General features: G+C 39.0%; 1 protein-coding gene across 1 annotated transcript in view; it reads right to left on the minus strand.

Annotated features, from left to right (window-relative positions):
- The window catches only part of exd3 (exonuclease 3'-5' domain containing 3), a 44,374-nt gene that overhangs the window by 21,945 nt on the left and 8,182 nt on the right, over positions 1 to 14,247 (minus strand). Inside the window, exons 7-19 of the mRNA XM_017410771.3 lie at positions 13,992 to 14,131; positions 13,782 to 13,888; positions 13,625 to 13,698; positions 13,468 to 13,506; positions 13,192 to 13,358; positions 12,718 to 12,871; positions 12,434 to 12,632; positions 12,239 to 12,348; positions 11,937 to 12,120; positions 11,594 to 11,766; positions 9,403 to 9,621; positions 8,724 to 8,777; positions 8,483 to 8,614 (exon numbers count right to left, since the gene is read on the minus strand). Of these exons, the coding sequence (XP_017266260.1) occupies positions 8,483 to 8,614; positions 8,724 to 8,777; positions 9,403 to 9,621; positions 11,594 to 11,766; positions 11,937 to 12,120; positions 12,239 to 12,348; positions 12,434 to 12,632; positions 12,718 to 12,871; positions 13,192 to 13,358; positions 13,468 to 13,506; positions 13,625 to 13,698; positions 13,782 to 13,888; positions 13,992 to 14,131 (1,752 nt within the window). The remainder of the gene's footprint in view (positions 1 to 8,482; positions 8,615 to 8,723; positions 8,778 to 9,402; positions 9,622 to 11,593; positions 11,767 to 11,936; positions 12,121 to 12,238; positions 12,349 to 12,433; positions 12,633 to 12,717; positions 12,872 to 13,191; positions 13,359 to 13,467; positions 13,507 to 13,624; positions 13,699 to 13,781; positions 13,889 to 13,991; positions 14,132 to 14,247) is intronic.

Below are 14,247 nucleotides of genomic sequence, written 5' to 3' on the forward strand. Positions count from 1 at the left end.
GACACCACGGAATTAAGCAAACTAAAAGCTCCAGTAATTCGAAATTTTTAAACGTGTTGCCTCTAGCTCTTGACAAAAACTGTTCCTTGTCATTGCCCAGCAGAACTTTTTCTTAACTACTTTTTCAGTGGGGTTCTTCTGCAGTCGAAACAGAGGAGAGAGAAAAGAAAAAAAACTGGAGCTAGGAAAGCACTGGCTTTGAACTAGAACTGGAAGCAGTTTGGTGGAAAACCCCTCAAAGATGGAAATTTTTGCAGCTCCCACTGTGGGTCTCAAAATGCAAAACTCTAAAAATCACTTGTAATTATACCAAGAACATATTTATATATACTGTATATAAAAAATATAAGTGTAGATTTGTATTGTGGTAGAAAAAAGGTGATGCTTGAATATCAGGTCATGAAATTATTCACTTTCAGAAATATTAAACCATTTGTTGTCAATAAATTGTTGGAATCTGGTAAATTCTCAAAGTACCCGACTGTATCAAACAGCTGTTACTCTGGCTTTATGTTTACAGAAAATTACATTTTACGTACTGAGGCCAGTGGACCTCTCGTAATCTACCCACTCTCATACTGGGCCACAGAGAACATAGAAAAGTACAATCAAGGTCAAAATCGAGGTAAGATCATTCTGAATAAGTGTCAGCTTACTTTTCCACAACTCAACAACAAAGCCCTCTATTATTGAGCTATTTGAATAACACACGAAGAAATATAATCAATGATAAATGTATGTTATTAAAGAGGTTTATAACATACACTTTACTTCCAACTCTGTTTCCCCGATGGCAATGTGAGCATAAAGTAACATTTATAAGCATGAAGCCTGGCTATTATTACAGATATTTTTTTTCTACACGTATAATTAAATGCCCTGAAATCACACATTCATCTGCCCCTCTGATATGAGGGAGGACAGCGTAGCGCTTGAGCAACTATATATATTCTCACACAAGCATGCAAACAGACACAGATACTGATCACATGTGCAGCCGAGCGAACACAGGTGTCACTGCATTGCTATGCTATCCTGGGGCCAAGCTGACTGTGGGAAAACAGCAGTGCTGATTTGCTGAATGCTCACTGACTGATGGCTCATCGACTTTCTTCTTTCTGTGTGTCTGCTCCAACAGCAGCTTTTTGTGGGATTTTTCCCTTTCTTTGAAAAGAGCTGGCTTTTACTTTTGAAAGGATGCTAATATTAATATATTAAAATTTAGGTATGAAAAGTGTCTTTCTCTTTGGTTTCATCACAAATATTTTTTTAGTTCCTATACCATATGATGTTACAAAAATACTTCCACAAATTTCTGTGGAAGGCAAAACAAACAAAAAAATACTACTAAAACTTCCTAATAGAAATTACATACTATTTATAATAGAACAACTCAATGTTATGTTTGAAATGGAGTAGGAAGAAGTATAAACTTATTAAATCCTACCCCAATGCTTTTATATAAACATAGTCTTTGTTTCTATTAGCCACTATCATTAATAAACATTTTTTAACCTATGTCACAAAGATCAACATTAAATAACTTGATCCATTTTATATTTTTTTCTTTCAGCACATTGTCTGTTTTCACTTCTAATGAAGAAACATAACCAATACTTGCTGACATGAAGGAATAACCAGATGTACCTTAGTAAAAACAGACCCGAACACCTCTCTTGGCTTTGGTTAGGATTAGTGCTAGATTACCAGGTGTGCTGACAGACCCACCTAACCTCATTTTGACAAACAGCAGAACGTGGATCCAGTCAGCCTGCGGTTCAGTCCAGTACAGAATGTAGCCAAGGAATCTGGTTTTCCTTATTACAGCCACGAGTACCAAAAAACTACAGTAAAAGATGAAAAAAAGTCTCCATGTCATCACAGGCACGTACTCTTTCTGGCTCTCCTTAAAATTATATGAGCTAAACCCTCCATTCTGCTTAATATGCTGATGGCCATTCTTAATATTTTACATCAATAATAACAGTAATCTTCAAAAAACTGCAAACTGTCTTCATTTAAGTTTCAATTATCACCGTTAAGCTTCACCTTGTGGCCAAATATAATGAGTTTGAAGATCACAAACAAATGCTTAACTACAAGAAGTCACATTATTGCAAGAAAAATTGTTTTTAAACCACGTTTTATGTCATCTCTGTTATGAAGGCATTGGTATCATGTAGCTCATGATACCAATGCCTTGTTTACTCCAGTTACACTAGTATGTATAAATGTGCCAAATGTGCATTGGCTTTTTGGTAATATTTTTAAAAATGCTTCAAAAAGACTTGAGAAAGCAATACAGCGCAGATTTACTGATGTGCTCATTTAAAGAGAGGCAATGCACATTTATTAACATATGTAAAATAAAATAAAAATAAACCATACAAACCACTAAAAGCACATAATACAAATATAATTGTAGATTTAAAAAGTGCATAAGCAAAATTATAAGATTTTGGCAAATGCTTCCCAGTGGAGTACTTTTATATTTTGGATAAATAATGTTTCTGTGAGTCAAACCAGCCATTGGTGTTGGTCCCAAACTGAGATAAATGACGAGGGTTGCGTCAGGCATAAAGTTTGTGCCAAAACAAACGTGTGGATCTATGACTGTCCACCCGACCTCCGACTGCTTTTTTTTCAGTCAGGGCCCGGGTTAACAATGACCGACTCCGGCGCCGTTAAGCAGCAGGGTGTCAGAGGAAATTGGACTTGGAGGCAGATGATCTGCTGTTGCGATCCCTGATAAGGGAGAAACCGAAAGACAAAGAACAATGTTTCTGTGGCCCGATTTCTCATTACAATAAAGACGTCATATCACAGCAAATGTCATGTCCTGAGTAAACAAGATAAAGCGATATTGAATTTGTGGTCATACCACACACAATCTCACATTCCCAAACTTGTACACGAGAGTGACAGCCAGTCACAACGACTTTTGCTGACTTGCAACTCGCACAGCAACCAAAAAATATGCTGAGTGTCACACCTTAGGCAAAATTCCTGAAGAAATTCCTTCTAACGACCTACTGTATACAGTATGTACATATAATAAATGCACCTATGACTGTGAGACTGACGTGTCTAATTTGTGAGAACTTTCTCTGAGCGTGCGGGTTCACCTCTAACACTTTCTGAAAATGTGTGAGAGTGTGTGTAACAGGAGACGCGAACCTCTCGCCACACACAGTGGGAAATATTTGGGATGGTTTCCCTCGGAATGTCTTGGCGTGCCAATGGAATGGCCCCTCCCCGCCAAGCCCCCCCACCCCCATCTGACCATCTCTCCCTCTCGTCTCCTGAGAGAGGAGGGGGGGGGGAGTGGGAAACGGTACGATACACAAATTCCACCCTGTTTTGTCACCTCAGCCATTATGCTATTTTGCTGAGCACCATTTTTTTTCTGATGGTCAGATTAAATTACTTAATCAGAGGGCAAAAAATTAAAATAAAGGGATAGTTTTTTTACACACCTCCATTATATATATTATCAAATTTCCAAGTCAACAAATGGTTGGCTTCTTTGTGACAGCATGGAGCTCAATTTGTTGACCCATTTCTAAGAGAAATGTTTTTCCAAACAGCTTTGTTGGAAGACACTTTTAGGGCTAATTCTGACCTTTTTCTCATGATGTCATGTTTTTAACATAGTTAGCAACTTTTATCCAGAAATATATTTTGATATTGGACTCTTTAGTATTTGAAAAGTCCTGCCTGTAAACTAAAAAAATGCTTAGATGTCCAGCTATGGTTAAAAGAAGCACCATTTAGGGACTTTATAGAATAATTTTTCTCAGTTTAAAGGCATTTATCTTTAGTCCAGTTCTGCCAGCATTATCCCACTAACCAGGGAGTTGAAACTTGTGGCCTACATTACACAAAACATCTCAAATTAGGCTTCCAATATGTTCAATTTAGTCTGTGTTTTCACTTTTCTCAATAATAAATAACAAATTTATTTAAAGGTGTTTTTTAAGGATATGGAGAGCTAGTTTAAAATAGTCCAGAGACTAATATCTAGACTGCAACACATGAACCATATTTGGCCCATGTGTGGTCCAGCTTTATTCATAAAATGTCAATTTTCCTTCATGTGCATTAAAAAGAAGCAAAAATAGTGTTCTTTTTGTCCATTTAAAATATTCTATTGTCACAACAACAATGTTCTAGCAACAGCATAAAAAATAAACTATGTCAATGACTCTTTGAGCCTAAAAATGACAATGCAATGAAAAATAACAATATTATTGAAGTTTTATAACAGTTTATATGATCCTGTTGTATCTATAGTTTTTATTGTTGTGTTAGATGTGCAGTTCATAAAATCTTGTTGTACAAAAGTACAATAAAAATAAACGTCTCTTATCTTACGTCTGTTGTAAATGAGATAACACATTACACAGCATATTAGAGCTACAACAACAACACATTTGTCGTTTCTGTTTTTGTAACAAGAATCAGAGACACCTACAAGAAGACGTGTGCCGTTTTGTTGTGGAATATTTAACCGTCACCTCCTGTGAATTCAACTTAAGGGCTGAGGGGACTCAAGGGGACATTTAAAAGACAGCGATAGGGATAACACAAGAAAATGAGATTTTGCCTTGAGATGTTCGAAAACATGGGTTGATTAAAACCATCGCCTGTTTTTCGCCCTGGACTTTGACGCATTCATCAATCGTGACACTGATTAACCCTTTTCCCACTTAGCGTGCACAAATGCACACTAAACAGCTCGAGAAGGTTACCATTAAATGCATCTCACATTCCTCTGGTTTCTCAGCTTGCGGCTCTCCCTTAGTAGATCAAAGGACAGATGAGTCTATCGGCCTGCTCTCCTCCACCCCTCCTCTTCCTCCACTCTCCCTTCCTCCTGCCATTCCTCACTCAACAAACACTCGTCTCACAGGCACACAAACTTATTTTCGCCTCTTTACAAAACCACTGGCTAACTTAATGTCATTTCTTGTTGTGGTTTTTCTCTTAGCTGAACTTTAACAGGTTAAATTTTTTCTCTTCTTTTTACCTCCCTGCCATCACCTCTGTCCTCACTTCTCACCCCCTCCTGCCCTCCCTCTCTCTTTATCCCTCCCGCCCCTCCTTCTCACAGTTTGGCGGTTCCTGTTGCTCTTGTTTTCACTTCCCCGGTAGTCTGGTGCGTGGGAACCAGCATTTCAGCTGCTGCAAAGTCTACAGCTGAGTCTGAGTGCAAGTGCAACTGGGCCTATGTGCCTTTAAAGGTGCTGAGGTGTCTGTGTGCACAGTGTGATAAAAACTATAAAACTATAAAAGAAACTAGCACACCTTGAACAAATGCATGGCACTGATGCCTTGGAGGTCAAACTTTTCAACTCTTGCATAATCTGTTAGTGCTCAGAGTATCTGTGGTGGATGACTCACAGCTACTGCCACTCCAAATTTTAGCTCAATATCTTTACAACAGAGTTACAGCCGAAGTTGATTAGCAAATATGTTTTCCCATTTAAGATTACATTCCTGTGACTTTTTTTATATTGACAATTTGTTTCTCTAAATCCAACAACCTACAGAAAGTTTAAAATTACAAAAAAAGTGATGTAATTATTTTAAATTGTACAACACCAGAAATGAATGCCAGTATAAAATCATGATGGCCTTTTTATAGTTTGTGGTTGACAAACATACACAGACAAGTCGGCGGTTGATCTCCTCTCTCTTCGAGTCAACTTCTTCCTCGTGACATTCATCACTGGTGTACGAGTGTGAGAGCGGGACAGACGGGGACAAAGGGAGGGAAACTGACCCGTCCACTGCTGCTAATAAGAAAGCTTTACAATCAGATAACAAAGGGGTTAAAACTTTGCCTGGGTGGGCCACAGAGCAGCTCCCAGGGTGAAGCTTTCTTGGCCTCTGTAACACAAACACTCTCGGACAGAGTTGTTGTTCCACCTTAGCAGAATACTGAACTGATCAAAAATCTGTTTACAATGCAGAAATAATTTTACTGTTTCTGAACAGTCTGAATAAACTTATTTAATGTCCCAAACCTCACCTGACTGAAATTGTCATTTTGGACAAATAATGCTATTTTATTAAAATCTGTTTTTAACCTAAGTTAAGAGCAAAGTTTTGGAACTCTTCAAAAATAGATTTATAAAAGCGACTAAATGCTGAAAAAATCTTGTGACAAAATTTTATTGTCTTCTCCTTGCTGTAGATTTTTTTACGACCCCATGTGGTCTTCTTTTGGCCTTGAGCTGTCAGCAGTGCTGCTAAAAGAATGATAAAAACCATTTTACACCTGCTTGGATTTGGGTGTGTGTTCGAGTCATGATTTTATCATCAAGGTGGTCCCAAGTTTGTAACATTTGGAGCCCGATGGCCATGCAGCTGCTGAAGCATCCTGACACATTTGGGCCCTCCTACTAAGAGCGGGCCAGGACACACAAGCTTACCAACTTTCTGCAAAGATTCCCCCCTCAAACACAAACACAGCCACCGTCACACACACAGCTTCTCTAAACAGCCACCCACAGAGATATCTACAGGTGAGGTGGCGTAAATCAGTCAGAAATATATTTCCCTGGTTCTGCGAACATGACAAAAACAACAAGCAGTTATGCTCATTTAGAAGTATCAATACTAATAATCCACATTTAATAATGTAAGGTGATATAAAAAATGTAAAAAAACTATAATTGTGACTGAAATTACTGCAATCCCAGCTCATTGCCCCATCACTTTTAGTATGCACCAAGCCTACAGAACCAAATACTCTTCATGACAGAAAGAAGTCACACAAGATCAATTAATTTCTTGAATAATTAAAATTCCGGGTAAGGCTAATCTGATATGAGCAAGGAATTTAACAACTAATGCTGACAAACAGTTTATAACTTCATTTGATCAAAAAGGCTTTGTCAGACAAAAACAATTCAGCTTTTGGTCTGAGTATTGCAAAATTGTGGGACCTTTAGACGAAGCTGTGGGAGCAAAATTAGTCTACGATTCCAGTAATTTTGTCTGACATGTTTATGCCAAGCGCATTCATTTCTTGTTATATCATGCCCCCTTTTTTACACCGAATTTATCACGCACAAGCAGGTTTTCAAATGCATGCAAACTTGCAAATACAAGGCAACAGGCTCCTTTCCCATTGCCAGGAGCAGAGTGGTTCGTCTCTGTCTGAACATGGATTTTTTTTGTTTGTTTGTTTTTTTAAGAGAATAACAAAAAGCTCATTTTTCAGCTAATTTTGACATCAAATTCATGCAAAAGTAACTAAAGTTTTTGTAAACGTAAAGAGGCAAATTATATTATGTTCCATGAAAATATTTGGTTTATTAAGGTGACTGTTAAGAGCAAATACTTTTTTCCTTTCTTTTTTCCTAATCTATCCCTTAAATTCTCAGCACCAGTGCAGGTTGAAGCTCTGGTGGCAACAAGCTGAACAATGTAATCCAGACGTCTTTCTTCCCTACCACATCCTGCAGCCTTTGGTGGGGGACTTGAAGCATTCCCAAACCAGATGGGAAATGCAATCCCTTTCTCTGTCTCCTGGGTCTGCTTTAGGGCCTCCCTCCATCTGGACATACCCCAAATACCTCCACAAGGAGACCACAAGAAGGCCACCAGGAGGTAGACTAATTAGATCCTCAAACAATCTTAATCAGTTGCTTTCCACATGTAGTTTATTTTCCGCAAACACAAATATAGTGAGAAATGAAATGTTTTGGCTCCCCATATTTCATTCTTTCAGTTCCCACTACCACAATAATCTGATACAACACCCACATCACTGCCAACGTCATAACAATCACTTTTTTAATCCATCTTTTCTGTTCACTCTGACATTCCTTCACCCTAAAAACACTTGGAAAAAAAGAGAAAAGAGACCTACTGCTATATAACAGCATTTTAGAGCCGTTACTACACTGAGAGCATAAATAAGCCAAAATCTGTTCAGACTGTTCTCCTAAAATGGTTCAAAATGTTCCCCATCAACCTCTGCAGTTTCACCCACATCACAGTAAACACGACATTTCACCACCTAATAACTTTCTTTCCCATCATTAGAAATCCATCTCTTCTGCTTTTAATCTGCCTAAGACAATAATATAAAATCACCACAAGCTTTGTTTTTATAATTTGGGAACTTAGCAAGCTTTTTTTAAACCACAAAAAATACTTCCTTAGTATTAGTTTTAGTAGAACTTCCCTCTGATATAGAAACTCTTTTTCCTCTTTCTCACAGACTGCTGTGAATAAACCACAATGAAAAACAGATGTATTATTGAAACAAATGCGTTATCTACACATTTTTGTCACTTCTAGTATTATCTCTTTCATTAGCCTGTTATACTGTGGCTTTATAAACCTCTGAGCAGTAAGATTTTTCCCATGTGACACTTGGCTTGCACAGAACTCAGACCGTGTTGAAGTTTATACTCTGAATTTCGCCACACTATGGAAATGCAAACACTTTCTCAAGCTGGAGTACCTGACAGCGGCTGAATATGTCACTCGGAGTGGGCTGGACGTTGAAGTGTCTGAGGACCCGAACAGCCTGGTCTCTGGCCTTTTCCGAGCAGTCCAAGGACAGACAGCGACCCTCACCCACCTGGGAGCGCAACTAAGTGAAGAGACAAAACCCACCTGATACGTACTAGCAGGCAAGGATAAAAAAAACACACAAAATACACAACGACTTTAGTTTTTTACTTGAATCTAAGTGTACCTACTGTATGATATGGTTGTCCACATGTGAGGATGACACGGCCTTCAGACTGCGCTAACTGAAACAACAGAGAACAAAATTAGACGTTAAATTACTGCACAGGAGTTGGGTTTCTATTGTACTGTAGTAACAGTAAACATCACACACTGAAGAGCTGGTAAGACAAAACGTTAGCAAAAATAAACAAGCATCACATATGGAGATATTTAGTATTGGAGTTTTAAGATTCGGGACAAATCAAGAACAATTACAATCCGGCGTACAAGTGGCATCACAGAGTGTGCTTTTGTTTTAACAAAATTAGAAAGAAATACAATAGTTAACTTTATCATTATGATATAAGAAATGCACACATTTTAGGGGCTAACATTGGTTCTAGTGATGAAACACAAATGTGATAAAAGCAACTCTCTTTTGGGATAAGAAGCAGATAATAATAAGGTAATTTAAGATCATTACCAACAGTCTGTGGAGCATTTTAAAGAAATGGTGTTAAATTGAAACATTTTCACTTGAATGATTTATATTTTTATTGAGATAATTATGGATTTTTACTGATATTGGTGGGAAAATACCAACTACCAAAATTCTGTCATCAAACATTCTTTTTTTTTTGTTAGCTACCACATGTTTGTTTATGTGTAAACATTTGTAAAATTCTTCTTGACAGATTCCCAACAAACCTTTGCTGCAACTCTGTGATCATCGGTATTCTCCAACATGACCACGTCCACCCCCAAACAGCGCAGATACCTTCCGAGTCCTTGCAGCATGTTGTCACAAACCACCCGCAACTGCTGGGGGGTTAGAGGCGGGGAATCTTCTGAGGGCGTCCTGCCACACAGGAGGCCTTTCTCTGTGTCAGAACAAGGGGCACTGACCCTTTGAGCCCCCTGACATTCCTAAATGGACAGAGGGAATAATGTGATACTTAACTGATCCCCATTGGGGGATTTTCTTTTCACTTGCACCACAGTTCAGAGAGGTCACAGCACAGGGTGAGTCATACAACTGCACCCCTGGAGCTGATAGGAACTGGTGAAGTGTCTTTGTCAATCAAGCATTGTCCCTCCCTGCAGGCTGGATGCTCGAACCTCTGTGCCTTCAGCTGGAGGTTCTCTGTATTTATTCACAAGTCACGCAAAAGGTCAGAGGTTATCGCAGAAGTGAGAACTGTCACATTAGCGCAGTTGCTCTTCTTTAGGCACTTTCACAAAACAGTTCTCCGCAAAATGGCCGCAAAGACCAGTCTGCCTTTAAGCTGTTAACAAATGAGTAATTGATCCGGCCACGCCCCGCATAGATGTGAGCTTTCAGAAACAAAACAAGCTCCACAGAAACAAGAGATGTAAAGATGTAAAACTCAGCTGCATCGATGTGGAGTACAACACTTTAAATATATGATGGACGTTTCCCTCAAACTATTTTCAAAACATGACAAATTAATCACAAAGACTGACAAATTGAGTTAACTAGTTTTTTAAAACTAAATGCAAAGTTGCCGTGTGTCATCCTTAATCTTCTCCTTAGTAATAAATCTGTTTATTGTTGTTTAGGCTTTTAAATGCCGCGTTGGGCAGTCGCACAAATCATAAGTCATCTCTAAATCACATCTTTGAGTCGCAAAGCTGACTTATATTTTCACGTCGATTGTTGTGACTGTTACTGCCTCGCATGATGGCTCAAAGGCACATCGGCAGTGGGTTGGCTTCAACCCTCCACGCCGCCTCAGTCCATTCAGAAATCAGACCGAGGCATCCAGAATAAATCCAAGACCCGGCTTGAAGTGTTTTGTGAAGGTGCCTTTTAGAAACAGACGATTTTGGTTCATGATTATAATTTGTGAAGCTGGGATCAACACAAATAATTCAGACAAAGTCGAGTTAGATAAATGCCCTAGTGTCATCTGCATAAAATGAGAATTTAAAAGTCTCTATCAAATAATCATATGTACATACTTTTTCCTTTGCTTACATATGTACATACTTCAGATTCTTGAAGTTGTATCATTTTATAAGGAAATATTTCAGCTAATACCCCTCGCAACCTAAGTTAAGAGCAAAGAGCCAATCAAAATCTAGGAGGGATAGGACTAGGAAACCCTTCATTTCTATCCTGACAAACTGTGCAGATTGTGATTCGTTAGTAATATATCAGGCTATTTTTTTGACGCCACACGATCAAAGAAACTAAATTTTGTGTTTATGTACTGTATGTATTTATGCAGATACTTGATTCAGAATAACTTTGACCATGCAATAGAGCTGCACAAAATATAAATAAATATTGATATTGCAATATCAATGTGTGAAATATCAACAACATGAAGGATTTCAGTAAATCACAGACACACACTGCATGCCAAAAATATTTTTGTTGGGTAGTTAGATGGACCCTTACATGCATCAGTGACCACAGCCAACATATGAAAAGTAATGTTAGCATCATAACGCCAGAACATGTGGGTTTATCACAACTGATATCATCACTGCAATATTCAACAATGATATCGCAACTGCATGTTTTACTATTATCGTGAAGATCCACTATGTGGTGACTCTAATTAAAGAACTAATTAGGTGCAGTAGCAGGTGTTACATTATCTACATGTGGGAAGCATGTGGCTCACTTAAAGATGCTGGTGATAAAATCAGTCATGGAGAGACGGTGTGAAACCAAACTAAACTGAAAATGAGGAGTTTTAATATTTTAGGTTACATAAAATAGTTTTCTTTTCCATGTGTACACCCTATGAAATGAAATAGAATTTATTTATCTCCACACATTAAATACTGTCCACCAAGACTGAACAAAAATAAGCTAACACTTCTGACATCCACAATAGTCGTGGACAAATGGCAGTTGACCCCTGACCTCTTTGCCAAGTGTCTGCTTTGTCTTCTTGCCCTGTTTGTCCTTCTGCTTCTTGTCTTTTCTTGTCTTTGACTGGTTTGAAGGGATGCTGCGCAGGTCAGCTGGCAGCCCGAAGCGCGCGGGGTTACTGGAGAGAACGGAGTACACATCCAGCAAACAGTACGCATCTGCCACTAAAAGAAGGTTAAGAAGGAGAAAAAAAAAGAGTGAGGAAGAGGGGGGTGTTACATTGGTTTGCATTTTGTCAGGGGATAACAAAATAATCTCTGATACTCTATGGAGAGGAGAACAGCGACCATCTGGCTCTTGGTCATTGTCTGTCTGTGCATGCATAATGCCTTACCTGCATATCTAATTTGGCTAATGCGTAGTGGACGCTTCTCCCAGTTGGACATCTGCTCTGTCTTGTCCAAGGGCCTTCCCAGGACCTGTTGTACTAGCAGACTGAGGCCTTTTTCTCCACAATCTTGGCCTACTAGTACTTCTTTAGGGCCATTTTGAGCCACATGAACTTTACCACGCTGAATCTGTAGACAGCACAGCAGAAACATATTTATAATGTCCCAAATGTTTTTGCATGCCCTCAGACAAAACACTGGAGTTAATTGTAAGTTGTTGCGTATGGGAATGATGGGATATAATTACCGTTTGGTGTATGCTAAGGAGATCAAGCATCCCCTTCATCTTCAGTGGCTCCTCTGATAGCTGAGGCCAGGTGGCAGAGAGACACTTTTGATCCCCGGTCATACCATAACCTGAATGGAAACAAAGACAGCTCTGAGCGGTTCAGTTAACAACGGAATAAAACTGGATGAAATGTTAATTTTGACTGCTGCTTACCTAATTTAAGAATGTTTTGCTCAGAAAACAAGACCCTGATGAAATCAATTAGGTCCGGGTGTTCACAGAATCCTACTGCGGACAGGTCTAGCAGGAACACTTGGTCATGAACTGCAAGCTGTATCAGAGCTACTTTCTGAGCTGAGACAGAACCAAACTTGGGCTGCCACTCCATGTCAACTCCTACAACACCACCTCCCTGGAAAAGGCACACATTTGAAATATTATTCTTTAGAAATGTTTTCTAAAGTCCCCTTTCAGTACAATTGTTTCCTTTTCTGTACCTTTAGGACACTGGTTCGACACTGGTGGAGAGCTTCTAGCGTGTCCACAAACTGAACCTTGTCTTTGGTCAGAGGCACCTGGTAGAACCTCTGACGGTGAGACTGAGACGGCACCCACTCCTCAGTTTGTGCTAAATCAGTCGAACTTATCCGCCTGAACAGAGGAGGAAAAAGAGGAAATTCTGAGTTTGCATATGAAAAGGGAAACCAGTAAAAGTGAAATACTGAAAACAAACACTAATCAGACAAACCAATCATGAAAAACTGATTACTTCATTACAATAATAACAGTAAGCAGAAAATATTGGACAGAATTGAACATTATGTTGGTGATGTTAGAAAATTTAAACTAGAAAAAAAAACTCTAGATTGTCTATCATGTTACAGCTATTTCTTTTTATAAAAATAAGTATATCACGTGCATACCAGGAGTTGGATAATCGGATATTTTTATGCATATTTTGGCCAACTTACTGCAGATCAGGTGGTAGACGCTGCTGCTTGTCCCACACTCCTGAAGGAAGTCGATTTCTGGGGATCTTATATCTGAGGGACCACTGAGCTGCTTTCTGAAGACCACAGTACTTCACCAACATCTCTATCAAATGGACCTGCAGCTGGGAGTCATTTCCCACTACATACTACACATGCATGACATCAAGATGGAAAATTAAACCTGCTGCACAACTTTCTGACGCTACAAAATGAAATTTACAGAGGAAAACATCCCCACGTTACAGCAAAACCTACTTGCACATGATCGGTCCAGTTTTCTTCTGTCATGCCTTTCTACAAGAAAAATAAAACTCAAATGTTTGCAGTTTGTCACTTTGCATCACAGATACCCCGGAAACAGCTTTGCTCACTTTAAAAAAAACCATCAGTGTGCTTCTGCTGCATTACTTACGTCCACGAATGTCTTATACATGAGGTAACGCAGAGAGTCTAGTCTTCGGTTATGCAGAGCATTGGGACACAGTCCTGTGTCAAAAAATGCAACATTAGAGCTATCTCTGTTTGTAGAAAAACAGAAAAAGATTTCCAAATATGTGTGAGCTACCCACTTGGGTCTATTTTGAACTTCTCCATGAGTCGTATGACATGTTTTGTGAGCATTTTGGGCTGGATTTGGGCTGTGTAGTGTTTGGACAGAGAGAGACGAGGGAACTGCCTGTGGAAGAAGAAATAAACGCACAAACAAATGTGTTTATAAAGCAACAACCTGAGGGTGATGCCCGCAAACATCCAGCCACACAGCCACACAGGTTTCATACTTCCTTATGTCTTCTACAACGAAGTCGGGGTGGCACCAAGAGTCTAACAGTGCGACGAGTTGTTGTTCTAGATGTTTGTGGCCTCTGACAAAAGACTCTGCTAATGACAACTTATCCTGCAAGATCAGCGGTACAATCATCTGCAGAAAAAAGTTAGAAAACAGAAGTTAGGGAATCTGGAAATCTGAAAAAAGTCAGAGAATTTTAGACATAACTTATCCAGAGCAATCATTATAACCCACTATTTATGAATTAA

The sequence above is a fragment of the Kryptolebias marmoratus genome, linkage group LG14, assembly GCF_001649575.2.
Source record: "Kryptolebias marmoratus isolate JLee-2015 linkage group LG14, ASM164957v2, whole genome shotgun sequence".
Classification (NCBI taxonomy): domain Eukaryota; kingdom Metazoa; phylum Chordata; class Actinopteri; order Cyprinodontiformes; family Rivulidae; genus Kryptolebias; species Kryptolebias marmoratus.